The sequence below is a fragment of the Coturnix japonica genome, unplaced genomic scaffold, assembly GCF_054131305.1.
Source record: "Coturnix japonica strain WE unplaced genomic scaffold, WE-NBRP24 Scf055, whole genome shotgun sequence".
Classification (NCBI taxonomy): domain Eukaryota; kingdom Metazoa; phylum Chordata; class Aves; order Galliformes; family Phasianidae; genus Coturnix; species Coturnix japonica.
In genome coordinates, this window is record NW_028188958.1 from 1,198,491 (window position 1) to 1,215,030 (window position 16,540).

General features: G+C 57.3%; 2 protein-coding genes across 6 annotated transcripts in view; one reads left to right on the forward strand and one right to left on the reverse strand.

Annotated features, from left to right (window-relative positions):
* Positions 1-3,128, forward strand: part of LOC146752010 (violet-sensitive opsin-like) — a 17,362-nt gene extending 14,234 nt beyond the window's left edge. The window contains exon 5 of the mRNA XM_085533207.1: positions 3,020-3,128. Coding sequence (XP_085389333.1) covers positions 3,020-3,128 — 109 coding nt within the window. The remainder of the gene's footprint in view (positions 1-3,019) is intronic.
* The window catches only part of LOC107307610 (calumenin), a 33,458-nt gene continuing 17,796 nt past the window's right edge, over positions 879-16,540 (reverse strand). Inside the window, exons 4-9 of one of the 5 annotated variants that reach the window (XM_085533216.1) lie at positions 14,386-14,552; positions 12,135-12,195; positions 10,200-10,399; positions 6,160-6,503; positions 5,427-5,806; positions 879-5,220 (exon numbers count right to left, since the gene is read on the reverse strand). In XM_085533216.1, the coding sequence (XP_085389342.1) occupies positions 6,399-6,503; positions 10,200-10,399; positions 12,135-12,195; positions 14,386-14,552 (533 nt within the window). In that variant the 3' untranslated portion in view covers positions 879-5,220; positions 5,427-5,806; positions 6,160-6,398. Of the gene's footprint in view, positions 5,916-6,102; positions 6,504-10,199; positions 10,400-12,134; positions 12,196-14,385; positions 14,553-16,540 lie in introns of all 5 variants that reach the window. The other 4 variants (XM_085533217.1, XM_085533218.1, XM_085533215.1 and 1 more) reach the window with 4 other exon arrangements.

Consider the following 16,540-nt stretch of genomic DNA (forward strand, 5'->3'; position numbering starts at 1 on the left):
CCCATGTGTGGGGCAGGAGTGATGCTGAGCCCCCATCTATGGGGCAGGGGTGATGCTGAGCCCTCCATCTATGGGGCTGGGGCGATGCTGGGATCCCATCTATGGGGCTGAGTTGGGGCAGAGTCCCCATCTGTGGTGCTGGGGTCCCATCTGTAGGGCAGGGATGATGCTGAGCCCCCATCTACGGGGCGGGGGTGATGCTGAGCTCTGTGTCTATGGGGCTGGGGTGGTGCTGGGATCCCATCTGTGGGGCTGATGTGGGGCAGAGCCCCCACCTATAGGGCAGGACTGACGTTGGGATACCATCTATGGGGTTGGGGTGATGCTGAGCATCAATCTGTGGGGCTGGGGTGGGGCAGAGCCTTCTGCCTGTGGGGCAGGGGTGATGCTGAGCCCTCCATCTATGGGGCTGGGGTGGTGCTGGCATTCCATCTATGGGGCTGACACCTCAACTATGGGGCTGAGGTGAGGCAGAGCCCCCATCTATGGGGCTGGGATCCCATCTGTGGGGCAGGGATGATGCTGAGCCCCCATCTATGGGGCCAGGGTGGTGCTGGGACCTCATCTATGGGGCTGACATGGGACAGAGGCTTCGTGCTATGGGGCAGAGGCTCCATGCTATGGGGCAGAGGTCCCAGCCTATGGGGCAGAGGAGCAGCCCCATAGAGCAGGCCTACAGCCCAGCCCCATAGCGCAGCCCCACAGCGCAGCCCCATAGCGCAGCCCCACAGCACAGCCCCATAGAGCAACCCCATAGCGCAGCCCCACAACCCAGCCCCATAGCCCAGCCCCACAGCATAGCCCCTATAAAGCCCCATTGAGGAACCCCAAAGACCCCCTCATCCCCCCCATAACCAATGTGACCCCATAGACAGAAGGAGCGACCGCCATCGCCTTTATTGAGCCCCCCCGATGTGGGGCACATTTGTCCCCCCCCCCCCCCAATATCTCCCCATAGCGGATGGGGCGGCGTTCTATGGGGCACAGCATTAACACTGGGGGGGGGGGACACACACACAATGGGGTGGGGGGCTGTGGGGTCAGAGGGTGCTTATGGGGTCGGGGGGGCACATAGTGGGGTCAGGATGTGGGGCTGGGGGGGGGGTGATGGGGGTCAGAGTAGGGATGGGGAGCAGCTTTGGGGTTGGGTTGTGGGGTTGGGGGGGGTTATGGGTCCTGGGGGGGGGGGGTTATGGGGTGGGGGGGGGTTATGGGGTCGGGGGGACCCCCCCATGTTGGGGTGGGTGAAGGCACTTGGAGGGGGGGTTGAATTGGGGGGTAGAATTGGGGGGTCCAATGGGGTCTGGGCAAATTGAGGGGGGGGGTGAGCCGAATTGCCATGATTTGAACCCAAATGGTTGGGAATGGGCCACAAATGGGACAGAACCGACCCCAAATGGGACAGAACTGACCCCAAATGGGGCAGAACTGACCCCAAATGGGATGGAACTGACCCCAAACCCAAGAACCGACCCCAAATGGGACAGAACTGACCCCAAATGGAACAGAACTGATCCTAAATGGGACAGAACTGACCCCAAATGGGACAGAACTGACCCCAAACTCAAGAACCGACCCCAAATGGGGCAGAACCGACCCCAAATGGAACAGAACTCACCCCAAATGGGGCAGAACTGACCCCAAATGGGACAGAACTGATCCTAAATGGAACAGAACCGACCCCAAATGGGACAGAACCGACCCCAAATGGGACAGAACTGACCCCAAATGGGACAGAACTGACCCCAAATGGAACAGAACCGATCCCAAACCCCTGAGAATCGGCTCCAAATGGGACGGAACTGACCCCAAACCAAATCCTACAGAACCAGCCCCAAATTCCCACAAGACAACCCCAAATCTCAGGATCTAACCCCAAATCCCCAGAATGGGCACCAAACTCTCTGGACCGAACCCCAAACCCTACAGAACCGGCCCTAAATCTCAGGATCCGACCCCAAATCCCCCAGAATTGACCTTAAACTGTCTGGACTGAAACCCAAACCGTACAGAACCGGCCCCAAATCTCAGGCTCTGACCCCAAATCCCCCAAATGGGCCCAAAATCTCAGGATCTGACCCCAAATCCTACAGAACTGGCCCCAGACTCCCACCAAACAACCCCAAATCTCAGGATCTGACCCCAAATACCCCAGAACTGACCCCAAACTCCCCAGACCAGACCCCAAATCCTACAGAACTGGCCCCACATCTCAGGAGCTGACCCCAAATCCCACAGAATAGGCCCCAAATCTCAGGAGCTGACCCCAAACCCTACAGAACTGGCCCTAAATCTCAGCATCTGACCCCAAATCCCCCAGAACTGACCCCAAACTCTCCGGACCCAATCCCAAATCCTATAGAACCAGCCCCAAATCTCAGGATCTGACCCCAAATCCCACAGAATTGACCTTAAACTGTCTGGACCGGACCCCAAATCTTACAGAACTGACCCCAAACCCAACAGAACCAGCCCCAAATCTCAGGATCTGACCCCAAATCCCCTAAATGGGCCCCAAATCTCATGACCTGACCCCAAATCTCAGCATCTGACCCCAAATCCCCCAGAACTGACCCCAAACTCTCCAGACCAGACCCAAACCCTATAGAACCGGCCCCAAACTCCTATAAAACGACCCCAAATCTCAGGATCTGAGCCCAGATCCCCCAAATGGGCCCCGAATCCCCCAGAATTGACCTTAAACTCTCTGGACCGGACCCCAAATCCTACAGAACTGGCCCCAAATCTCAGGATCCAACCCCAAATCCCCCAAATGGGCCCCAAACCCTATAGAACCAGCCCCAAATCTCAGGCTCTGACCCCAAACCCTATAGAACGGGCCCCAAATCCCCCAGAACTGACCCCAAACTCTCCAGACCCAACCCCAAATCCTATAGAACCAGCCCCAAATCTCAGGATCTCACCCCAAATCCCCCAAATGGGCCCCAAATCTCAGGATCTGACCCTAAATCCTACAGAATCGGCCCCAAATCTCAGGACCTGGCCCCAAATCCCCCAGAATAGACCTTAAACTCTCTGGACCGCACCCCAAATCCTACAGAACTGGCCCCAAATCTCAGGATCCGACCCCAAATCCCCCAAATGGGCCCCAAATCCCCCAGAACTGACCCCAAACTCTCCAGACCAGACCTAAACCCTATAGAACCGGCCCCAAACTCCTATAAAACGACCCCAAATCTCAGGATCTGAGCCCAGATCCCCCAAATGAGCCCCGAATCCCCCAGAATTGACCTTAAACTCTCTGGACCGGACCCCAAATCCCCCAGAACCAGCCCCAAATCTCAGCATCCAACCCCAAATCCCCCAAATGGGCCCCAAACCCTATAGAACCAGCCCCAAATCTCAGGCTCTGACCCCAAACCCTATAGAACTGGCCCCAAATCCCCCAGAACTGACCCCAAACTCTCCAGACCCAACCCCAAACCCTATAGAACCGGCCCCAAATCTCAGGATCCGACCCCAAATCCCCCAGATGGGTCCCGCATCTCAGGATCTGACCCTAAATCCTACAGAATCGGCCCCAAATCTCAGGACCTGGCCCCAAATCCCCCAGAATTGACCCCAAACCCTATAGAACCAACCCTAAATCTCAGGATCCGACCCCAAATCCCCCAGAATTGACCTTAAACTCTCTGGACTGGACCCCAAATCCCCCAGAACTGACCCCAAACTCTCCAGACCAGACCCCAAATCCTACAGAACTGGCCCCAAACTCCTATAAAACGACCCCAAATCTCAGGATCTGACCCCAGATCCCCCAAATGAGCCCCAAATCCCCCAGAAGTGACCTTAAAATCTCCAGACCAGACCCCAAATCCTACAGAATTGGCCCCAAATCTCAGGATCAGACCCCAAATACCCCAAATGGGCCCCAAACCCTATAGAACCAGCCCCAAATCTCAGGCTCTGACCCCAAACCCTATAGAACTGGCCCCAAATCCCCAGAACTGACCCCAAACTCTCCGGACCCAACCCCAAATCCTATAGAACCAGCCCCAAATCTCAGGATCTGACCCTAAATCCTACAGAATCGGCCCCAAATCTCAGGACCTGGCCCCAAATCCCCCAGAATTGACCCCAAACCCTATAGAACCAACCCTAAATCTCAGGATCCGACCCCAAATCCCCCAAAATTGACCTTAAACTCTCGGGACTGGACCCCAAATCCCCCAGAACTGACCCCAAAACTCTCCAGACCAGACCCCAAATCCTACAGAACTGGCCCCAAACTCCTATAAAACGACCCCAAATCTCAGGATCTGAGCCCAGATCCCCCAAATGGGCCCCGAATCCCCCAGAATTGACCTTAAACTGTCTGGACCGGACCCCAAATCCTACAGAACCGGCCCCAAATCTCAGGATCCAACCCCAAATCCCCCAAATGGGCCCCAAATCTCAGGATCTGACCCCAAATCCTACAGAATCGGCCCCAGACTCCCACAAAACAACCCCAAATCTCAGGATCTGACCCCAAATCCCCCAGAACTGACCCCAAACTCTCCAGACCAGACCCCAAATCCTACAGAACCGGCCCCAAACTACCACAAAACGACCCCAAATCTCAGGATCTGAGCCCAAATCCCCCAAATGGGCCCCAAATCCCCCAGAATTGACCTTAAACTCTCTGGACCGGACCCCAGATCCTACAGAACTGGCCCCAAATCTCAGGATCCAACCCCAAATCCCCCAAATGGGCCCCAAACCCTATAGAACCAGCCCCAAATCTCAGGCTCTGACCCCAAACCCTATAGAACGGGCCCCAAATCCCCCAGAACTGACCCCAAACTCTCCAGACCCAACCCCAAATCCTATAGAACCAGCCCCAAATCTCAGGATCTGACCCCAAATCCCCCAGAACTGACCCCAAACTCTCCAGACCAGACCCCAAATCCTACAGAACCGGCCCCACATCTCAGGAGCTGACCCCAAACCCCACAGAACCGGCCCTAAATCTCAGCTTCTGACCCCAAATCCCCCAGAACTGACCCCAAACTCTCCAGACCAGACCCCAAATCCTACAGAACTGGCCCCAAACTCCTATAAAACGACCCAAAATCTCAGGATCTGACCCCAAATCCCCCAAATGGGCCCCAAATCCCCCAGAATTGACCTTAAACTCTCTGGACCAGACCCCAAATCCTACAGAACCGGCCCCAAATCTCAGGATCCAACCCCAAATCCCCCAAATGGGCCCCAAATCTCAGGATCTGACCCCAAATCCTACAGAATCGGCCCCAGACTCCCACAAAACAACCCCAAATCTCAGGATCTGACCCCAAATCCCCCAGAACTGACCCCAAACTCTCCAGACCAGACCCCAAACCCTATAGAACCGGCCCCAAACTCCTATAAAACGACCCCAAATCTCAGGATCTGAGCCCAGTTCCCCCAAATGGGCCCCAAACCCTATAGAACCAGCCCCAAATCTCAGGCTCTGACCCCAAACCCTATAGAACTGGCCCCAAATCCCCCAGAACTGACCCCAAACTCGCCAGACCCAACCCCAAATCCTATAGAACCAGCCCCAAATCTCAGGATCTCATCCAAACCCCCAAATGGGTCCCGCATCTCAGGATCTGACCCTAAATCCCCCAGAATTGACCCCAAACCCTATAGAACCAACCCTAAATCTCAGGATCCGACCCCCAAATCCCCCAGAATTGACCTTAAACTCTCTGGACCGGACCCCAAATCCCCCAGAACTGACCCCAAACTCTCCAGACCAGACCCCAAATCCTACAGAACTGGCCCCAAACTCCCACAAAATGACCCCAAATCTCAGGATCTGAGCCCAGATCCCACAAATGGGCCCCAAATCCCCCAGAACTGACCCCAAACTCTCCAGACCAGACCCCAAATCCCCCAGAACTGCCCCCAAACTCTCCAGACCAGACCTAAACCCTATAGAACCGGCCCCAAACTCCTATAAAACGACCCCAAATCTCAGGATCTGAGCCCAAATCCCCCAAATGGGCCCCAAATCCCCCAGAAATGACCTTAAACTCTCTGGACCGGACCCCAAATCCCCCAGAACTGGCCCTAAATCCCCCAGAACTGACCCCAAAACTCTCCAGACCAGACCCCAAATCCTACAGAACTGGCCCCAAACTCCCACAAAACGACCCCAAATCTCTGGACCTGACCCCAAATTGCTCATCTTTGGCCCCAAACTCAGCATCCCCCAACAGATCCGTGCTGGGACCGAATGGCTGGGGGTTGTGGGGGGGGATGTTGGGGATGAGGAGGGGGCAGAGGGGAGACCCCCCCCCTTATATGCTGCCCCCATTGGGGTCGGTGCCGGCGCTGCTGGACTCTCCGTGTTGGGTTATAACAATAAATAATGGGTTGGTGGTTCCCTCCCCACTGGGTCAGAACCTTCAGAACTCGTCGTGTCGAACCAGCGCCTCCCCAAAGTCGGTGGCCTGGCTGCCCACAAACAGGTCGTACTTGGACACGATCTCATCCCGCGTCAGACGGCCGTCCTGAAAGACATGGGGGAGATGGGAACATATGGGGAGAGGGAGCCTGATCTATGGGGAGAGGGATCCATGGGGGGAGGGAACCTATGGGGAGACCCTATGAGGAGAGGGAACCTATGGGGAAAGGGAGGGTACCTACGGGGAGAGGGATCCATGGGGAGAAGGAACCTATGGGGGGACAGAGGGAAGCTATGGGGAGAGGGAACCTATGGGGAGAGGGAGGGAACCTATAGGGAGAGGGATCCATGGGGAGGGAACCTATGGGGAGAGGGAACATATGGGGAGAGGGATCCATGGGGGGAAGGAACCTATGGGGAGACCCTATGGGGAGAGGGAACCTATGGGGAAAGGGAACCTATGGGGAAAGGGAGGGTACCTATGGGGAGAGGGATCCATGGGAGGAGGGAACCTATGGGGAAAGGGAGGGAATCTATGGGGAGAGGGATCTGTGGGGAGAGGGAACTCATGTGGAGAGGAAGGGTACCTATGGGGAGAGGGATGGTACCTATGGGGAGAGGGATCCATGGGGGGAGGGAACCTATGGGGAGACCCTATGGGGAGAGGGAACCTATGGGGAAAGGGAGGGTACCTATGGGGAGAGGGATCCATGGGGGGAAGGAATCTATGGGGAGAGGGATCTGTGGGGAGAGGGAGCCTATGGGGAGAGGGAACTCATGCGGAGAGGAAGGGAACCTATGGGGAGAGGGATGGTACCAATGGGGAGAGGGATCCATGGGGGAAAGGAATCTATGGGGGGATGGAGGGAAGCTATGGGGAGAGGAAGGGAGCCTATGGGGAAAGGAAGGGAATCTATGGGGAGAGAGATCTGTGGGGAGAGGGATCTGTGGGGAGAGGGAACCTATGGGGAGAGGAATCCATGGGGGGAAGGAACCTATGGGGGGACAGAGGGAAGCTATAGGGAGAGGGAACCTATGGGGAGAGGGATCCATGGGGGGAGGGAACCTATGGGGAGAGGGACCCATGGGGGGAGGGAACCTATGGGGAGACAGAGGGAAGCTATGGGGAGAGGGAACCTATGGGGAGAGGGAGGGAGCCTATGGGGAGAAGGAACCCATAGGGAGAACATATGGGGAGAGGAAGGGAGTCTATGGGAAAGGGAGGGAACGTATGGGGAGATGGAAGAAACCCAAGGGGAGAAGAAACCTAAGGGGAGAGGGGACCCATGGGGAGAGGGAGGGAATATATGGGGAGATGGAACCTATGGGGAGAGGGATCCATGGGGGAGGGTACCTATGGGGAGATGGAATCTATGGGGAGAGGGAACTGTGGGGGGAGGGAATCTATAGGGAGATGGAACCTATGGGGAGAGGGAGGGAGCCTATGGGGAAAGGGAACCTATGGGGAGAGGGAAGGAACATATGGGGAGAGGGATCCATGGGGAGAGGGATCCTTAGGGGGAGGGAACCTATGGGGAAAGGGATCCTATGGGGAGAGGGATCTATGAAGAATGGGAACCCATGGGGAGAGGGAACCTATGGGGAGAGGGAAGGAACATATGGGGAGAGGGATCCATGGGGAGAGGGATCCTTAGGGGGAGGGAACCTATGGGGAAAGGGATCCTATGGGGAGAGGGATCTATGAAGAATGGGAACCCATGGGGAGAGGGAACCTATGGGGAGAGGGATCCGTGGGGAGAGGGAGGGAACCTATGGGGAGAGGGAACCTATGGGGAGAGGGATCCGTGGGGAGAGGGATCCATAGGGGGAGGGATCCATAGGGGGAGGGAACCTATGGGGAGAGGGATCCATGGGGAGAGGGAGGGAACCTATGGGGAGAGGGAACCTATGGGGAGAGGGAGCCCATGGGGAGAGGGAACCTATGGGGAGAGGGATCTGTGGGGAGAGGGAGGGAACCTATAGGGAGAGGGAACCTATGGGGAGAGGGCTCTATGGGGAGAGGGAGTCTATGGAGAATGGGAACCCATGGGGAGAGGGATCCATGGGGAGAGGGAGGGAACCCATGGGGAGAGGGAACCTATGGGGAGAGGGAGGGAACCTATGGGGAGAGGGAACCTATGGAGAATGGGAACTCATGGGGAGAGGGAACCTATGGGGAGAGGGAGCCCATGGGGAGAGGGAATCTATGGGGAGAGGGAACCTATGGGGAGAAGAAACCTAGGGAGGGAACCTATGGGGAGAGGGCTCTATGGGGAGAGGGAACCTATGGAGAATGGGAACCCATGGGGAGAAAGAACCTATGGGGAGAGGGACGGAGCCTATGGGGAGAGGGATCTATGAAGAATGGGAACCCATGGGGAGAGGGAACCTATGGGGAGAGGGATCTGTGGGGAGAGGGAGGGAACCTATGGGGAGAGGGATCCGTGGGGAGAGGGACGGAGCCTATGGGGAGAGGGATCTATGGAGAATGGGAACCCATGGGGAGAGGGAACCTATGGGGAGAGGGATCCGTGGGGAGAGGGAGGGAACCTATGGGGAGAGGGAGGGAACCTATGGGGAGAGGGAACCTATGGGGAGAGGCATCCGTGGGGATAGGGAACCTATGGGGAGAGGGATGGAGCCTATGGGGAGAGGGATCTATGGAGAATGGGAACCCATGGGGAGAGGGAACCTATGGGGAGAGGGATCTATGGAGAATGGGAACCCATGGGGAGAGGGAACCTATGGGGAGAGGGATCCGTGGGGAGAGGGAGGGAACCTATGGGGAGAGGGATCCATGGGGAGAGGGATCCGTGGGGAGAGGGAGCCCGTGGGGAGAGGGAACCTATGGGGAGAGGGATCCATGGGGAGAGGGATCCATGGGGAGAGGGATCCGTGGGGAGAGGGAGGGAACCTATGGGGAGAGGGATCTATGAAGAATGGGAACCTATGGGGAGAGGGATCTATGAAGAATGGGAACCTATGGGGAGAGGGAGCCCATGGGGAGAGGGATCCGTGGGGAGAGGGAGGGATCCATGGGGAGAGGGATCTGTGGGGAGAGGGAGGGAACCTATGGGGAGAGGGATCTATGGAGAATGGGAACCCATGGGGAGAGGGAACCTATGGGGAGAGGGATCTGTGGGGGGAGGGAACCTATGGGGAGAGGGATCCGTGGGGAGAGGGAACCTATGGGGAGAGGGAACCTATGGGGAGAGGGAACCTATGGGGAGAGGGATCCGTGGGGAGAGGGAACCTATGGGGAGAGGGAACCTATGGGGAGAGGGATCCATGGGGAGAGGGATCCATGGGGAGAGGGAACCTATGGGGAGAGGGATCCATGGGGAGAGGGATCCATGGGGAGAGGGATCTGTGGGGAAAGGGATCCATAGGGGGAGGGAACCTATGGGGAGAGGGATCCATGGGGAGAGGGATCCGTGGGGAGAGGGAGGGAACCCATGGGGAGAGGGAACCTATGGGGAGAGGGAGCCCATGGGGAGAGGGAGGGAACCTATGGGGAGAGGGAACCTATGGGGAGAGGGATCCGTGGGGAGAGGGAGCCCATGGGGAGAGGGAGGGATCCATGGGGAGAGGGATCTGTGGGGAGAGGGATGGAGCCCATGGGGAGAGGGATCTATGAAGAATGGGAACCCATGGGGAGAGGGAGCCTATGGGGAGAGGGATCCGTGGGGAGAGGGAGTTTATGGAGAATGGGAACCCATGGGGGGAGGGAACCTATGGGGAGAGGGAACCCATAGGGAGAACGTATGGGGACAGGGATGGAGTCCATGGGCAGAGGCGGCACCTTGTCCTGGTCGGACTCGTAGACGAGGTGCCGGGCCTCGGCCTCGGCGTGGTCGTAGTCCGCGGGCAGGATCCAGTCCCGCGTTTCCTGCTGGTCCATTTTCCCGTCGCGGTTCTTGTCCCTGAACTCCACAAACTGCTCCCGCTCCGTCTTCACCCACTCGGGTTCGTCGGCGTCTCCGTCGTGGCTGTACATGTCTCCTATGGGACACAGGGGGGGCGGGTCAGGACCCCAAACACGCTGCCGGCCCCATTGATGGTGTCTGGGGTCGGACGGCCCCATAACAGCTGTGGGGTGCAGCTGCTGTGCTATGGCGGCCATTGGGACGGCACCAAACAGCAGCTGCTGCTGGGTGGGATGGGAACTGCAATGGGGGGTGATATAGGGGGATATAGGGGGATATAGGGGGATATAGGGGGATATAGGGGGGATATAGGGGGATATAGGGGGGAATGGGGGGACATGGGGGGGATGGGGGGAGTGGGGACAGTGGGGGGATATGGGGGGGATATGGGGGAATGGGAGGAGTGGGGGAAATGGGGGATATGGGGGGGATATGGGGGAATGGGAGGAATGGGGGGATATGGGGGGAATGGGAGGAGTGGGGGCAATGGGGGGATATGGGGGGATATGGGGGAATGGGAGGAGTGGGGGGAATGGGGGGATATGGGGGGAATGGGAGGAGTGAGGGCAATGGGGGGATATGGGGGGAATGGGAGGAGTGGGGGCAATGGGGGGATATGGGGGGAATGGGAGGAGTGGGGGGAATGGGGGGATATGGGGGGAATGGGGGGAGTGGGGACAATGGGGGGATATGGGGGGGATACGGGGGAATGGGAGGAGTGGGGGGAATGGGGGGATATGGGGGGAATGGGAGGAGTGGGGGCAATGGGGGGATATGGGGGGATATGGGGGGGATGGGAGGAGTGGGGACAATGGGGGGATATGGGGGGATATGGGGGGGATGGGAGGAGTGGGGGAAATGGGGGGATATGGGGGGGATATGGGGGAATGGGAGGAGTGGGGACAATGGGGGGATATGGGGGGGATATGGGGGGGCAGTGGGGAGTGGGGGCAATGGGGGGATTGGGGGGAGTGGGGAGGTATGGGGGGAATGGGGGAATATGGGGGGAATGGGAGGAGTGGGGGCAATGGGGAGATATGGGGGGATATGGGGGGGATGGGAGGAGTGGGGGAAATGGGGGGATATAGGGGGGATGGGGGAATATGGGGGGAATACAGGGATATGGGGGGGATGGGGGGAGTGGGGGGAATGGGGGGATTGGGGGGAGTGGGGAGGTATGGGGGGAATGGGGGAATATGGGGGGAATGGGGGAATATGGGGGGGAATGGGGGGATAATGGGATGGGGGAGAACAAGAGGGGGATGAGGGGTTCTAGTGGGGAATATGGGGGCAATACAGGGATATGGGGAGGATGGGGGGACATGAGGGGAATGGGGGGATATGGGGAGGATGGGGGGATAATGGGATGGGGGAGAATATGGGGTGAGTAGGGGGATATGGGGGCAATGGGGGGATATAGGGGGGATGGGGGGATAACGGGATGGGGGGCAATAGGGTGGGAATGAGGGGGTATGGTGAGGATGGGGGAATGTGGGGGGGAATACAGGGATATGGGGTGTGCTATGGGATATGGGGTGTACTATGGGATATGGGGTGTACTATGGGATATGGGATGTACTATGGGATATGGGATGTGCTATGGGATATGGGGTGTGCTATGGGATATGGGATGTACTATGGGATATGGGATGTCCTATGGGATATGGGATGTGCTATGGGATATGGGGTGTGCTATGGGATATGGGGTGTGCTATGGGATATGGGGTGTACTGTGGGATATGGGGTGTACTATGGGATATGAGATGTACTATGGGATATGGGGTGTGCTATGGGGTGTGCTGTGGGCTCACCAATGTACTCCTCCAGGTCGATGAAGCCGTCCCCGTTCTTATCGATGTCCTCCATCGTCTCCTGTAGGATCACAGTGGGGCCGATGTGGGGTGACACGTGGGGGGGGATGTGTGGGGCTGGAGGATGTAATGGGGGTAGGGGGGGATGTGTGGGGCTGAGGGATGCAGTGGGGGCGGGCAGCTGGACCCATTGGGAACTGGGATACACTGCTATGGGGTAATGGGATCCCAGGGGGGATATGGGGTTCTGCTTTGGGGTAATGGGATCCCAGGGGGATATGGGGTTCTGCTTTGGGGTAATGGGATCCCAGTGGGATATGGGGCTCTGCTTTGGGGTAATTCTTTGGGGAATGGGGACCCATTGGAACTGGGATACACTGGGAATGGGGACCCAATGAGAACTGGGAATGGGGACCCACTGGGAACTGGGATACACTGCTATGGGGTAATGGGATCCCAGGGGGGATATGGGGTTCTGCTTTGGGGTATTGGGATCCCAGGGGGATATGGGGTTCTGCTTTGGGGTAATGGGATCCCAGTGGGATATGGGGCTCTGCTTTGGGGTAATTCTTTGGGGAATGGGGACCCATTGGAACTGGGATACACTGGGAATGGGGACCCAATGAGAACTGGGAATGGGGACCCACTGGGAACTGGGATACACTGCTATGTGGTAATGGGATCCCAGGGGGGATATGGGGTTCTGCTTTGGGGTATTGGGATCCCAAGGGGATATGGGGTCCTGCTTTGTGGTAATGGGATCTGGGGTTGGGGTACTGGGATCCCAGGGGGGATATGGGGTTCTGGTTTGTGGTAATGGGATCTGCTTTGGGGTATTGGGATCCCAGTGGGATATGGGGCTCCGCTTTGGGGTAATTCTTTGGGGAATGGGACCCATTGGGAACTGGGAATGGGGACTCACTGGGAACTGGGATACACTGCTATGGGGTATTGGGATCCCAGTGGGATATGGGGCTCTGCTTTGGGGTAATGGGATCCAGGGTTGGGGTATTGGGATTCCAGGGGAGATATTGGGTTCTGGTTTGTGGTAATGGGATCTGCTATGGGGTACTGGGATCCCAGTGGGATATGGGGCTCTGCTTTGGGGTAATTCTTTGGGGAATGGGGACCCATTGGGAACTGGGACTCAATGGGGAACTGGAGCTGGGAATCCACTGGGCAATGGGATCCAGTGGGGATCAACTGAGATTTGGGCCCCATTGAGGGTGAGGATCTATGGGGTGTGAGGACGCAATGGGGAACTGGGACCCAATGGAAACTGGGATCCAGTGGGGAACTGGGAATTGGGACCCAATGGGGAATTGGGGACTCACCGAGGACTGGGGTTGGGAACCCATAGGGATTGGGGACCCATTGGGAACTGGGATACACTGCTATGGGGTAATGGGATCCCAGGGGGCATATGGGGCTCTGCTTTGGGATAATGGGATCCAGGGTTGGGGTATTGGGATCCCAGGGGGATATGGGGTCCTGCTTTGTGGTAATGGGATCCTAGGTTGGGGTAATAGGATCCCAGTGGGATATGGGGTTCTGCTTTGGGATAATGGGATCCAGGGTTGGGGTACTGGGATCCCAGGGGGGATATGGGGTTCTGGTTTGGGGTATTGGGAACCAAAGGGGATATGGGGTGATGCTTTGTGGTAATGGGATCTGCTTTGGGGTTGGGGTACTGGGATCCCAGTGGGATATGGGGTTCTGCTTTGTGGTAATGGGATCTGCTTTGGGGTATTGGGATCCCAGTGGGATATGGGGCTCTGCTTTATGGTAATGGGATCCTGGGTTGGGGTAATGGGATCCCAGGGGGATATGGGGCTCTGCTTTGGGATAATGGGATCCCAGGGGGGATATGGGGTTCTGCTTTGGGGTAAAGGGATCCCAGGTTGTAATGGGATCTGCTCTGGGGTATTGGGAACCCAGTGGGATATGGGGCTCTGCTTTGGGGCAATTCTTTGGGGAATGGGGACCATTGGAACTGGGATACACTGGGAATGGGGACCCACTGGGAACTGGGATACACTGCTTTGGGGTATTGGGATCCCGGGGGGATATGGGGTCCTGCTTTGTTGTAATAGGATCCAGGGTTGGGGTACTGGGATCCCAGGGGGGATATGGGGTTCTGGTTTGTGGTAATGGGATCTGCTTTGGGGTATTGGGATCCCAGTGGGATATGGGGCTCTGCTTTGGGGCAATTCTTTGGGGAATGGGGACCCATTCGTGGTCCGTTCCCGACCTGCACGACGATGTCCTTCATGTGCTCGTACTCCTCGGGGTGCAGGAAGGCCGTGAACTCCTCCTTGGTGGCCGCCATGTCGCCGTCACGATCCGCCATCTTGAAGCGCCGCTCGTCGCGAACCATCATCTGCTTGTAGTTGAAGCCGTCGTCGGGATCGGGGTCGTCTGCGGGGGGGGGACAATTAACACCAATTAATTAACAGCAATTAATTAACGCCAATTAATTAGCACCAATTAATTAACACCAATTAATTAACGCCAATTAATTAACACCAATTAATTAACGCCAATTAATTAACACCAATTAATTAACGCCAATTAATTAACGCCTATTAATTAACACCAATTAATTAACACCAATTAATTAACAGCAATTAATTCCTCACTGGGACGAGGTGTAGTTCCTAACCCTGACCCTGACCCCAACACTTATGTTATGGGGTCACAGGGTCATGGGGTCACAGGGTCATGGGGTCATGGGGTCATGAGGTCACAGGGTCATGGAGTTGCAGGGTCATAGGGTCACAAGGTCACGGGGTCACAGGGTTGCAGGGTTATGGGGTCACAAGGTCATGGGGTCCCGAGGTCACAGGGTCACGGGGTCACAGGGTCACAGGGTTCCATGGTCATGGGGTCACCAGGTCATAGGGTCACAAGGTCATGGGGTCACAGGGTCATAGGGTCACAAGGTCATGGGGTCAGAGGGTCATAGGGTCATGGGGTCACAGGGTCATAGGGTCACAGAGTCACGGGGTCACAAGGTCATGGGGTCACAGGGTCATAGGGTCACAAGGTCATGGGGTCAGAGGGTCATGGGGTCATAAGATCATAGGGTTCCAGGGTCATGGGGTCACAGGGTTCCATAGTTATGGGGTCACAGGGTCATAGGGTCATGGGGTCACAGGGTCATAGGTCACGGGATCACAGGGTCACGGGGTCACAGAGTCACGGGGTTGCAAGGTTATGGGGTCACAGGGTCACAGAGTTCCATGGTCATGGGGTCACAGGGTCACGGGGTCACAGGGTCACAGGGTTCCATGGTCATGGGGTCACCAGGTCATAGGGTCACAAGGTCATGGGGCCACAGGGTCATAGGGTCACAGGGTCATAAGATCACAGGGTTCCATGGTCATGGGGTCACAGGGTCAACAGGCCCATAGGGTCACAGGGTCATGGGATCACAGGGTCAAAGTGTCACAGGGTCATAAGGTCGCAGGGCCATGGGGTCATAGAGTCACTGGGTCATGGGGTTGCAAGGTCACAGGGTCAGAAGGTTGCAGGGTCATGGGGTGGCAGGGTCACAGGGTCACAAGGCCGTGGGGTCGCAGGGTTATGGGGTCACAGGGTCATGGGGTCGCAGGGTCACAGGGTCATGGGGTCGCAGGGTTATGGGGTCGCAAGGTCATGGGGTCACAGGGTCACAGGGTCATGGGGTTGCAGGGTTATGGGGTCACAGGGTCATGGAGTCACAGGGTCACAGGGTCATGGGGTCGCAGGGTTATGGGGTCACAGGGTCATGGAGTCACAGGGTCACAGGGTCATGGAGTCACAGGGTCACAGGGTCATGGAGTCACAGGGTCGCAGGGTTATGGGGTCGCAAGGTCATGGGGTCGCAGGGCCATGGGGTCACAGGGTCATAGGGTCACAGGGTTCCAGGGTCATGGGGTCGCAGGGTTGCAGGGTCGGGTCACAGGGTTATGGAGTCACAGGGTCACAGGGTCGTGGGGTCACAGGGTCATAGGGTCGCAGGGTCATGGGGTTGTGGGGTCGTAGGGTCGCAGGGTCATGGGGTCACAGGGCCATGGGGTCATGGATTCACAGGGTTGCAAGTTTACAGGGTCATGAGGTCACAGGGTCGCAGGGTCACAAGGTCATGGGGCTGCAGGGGTCACAGTGTCACAGGGTCATGGGGTCACAGGGTCATAGGGTCGCAAGGTTATGGGGTCACGGGGTCACAGGATTCCATGGTAATGGGGTCACAGGGTCATGAGGTCACAGGGTCATGGGGTCACAGGGTCATGGGGTCACAGGGTCATAGGGTCACAGGGTCATGGGGTCAGAGGGTTCCAGGGTCATGGGGTCACAGGGTTCCATAGTCACGGGGTCACAGAGTCACGGGGTCATAGGGTCACAGGGTCATAGGGTCATAAGAT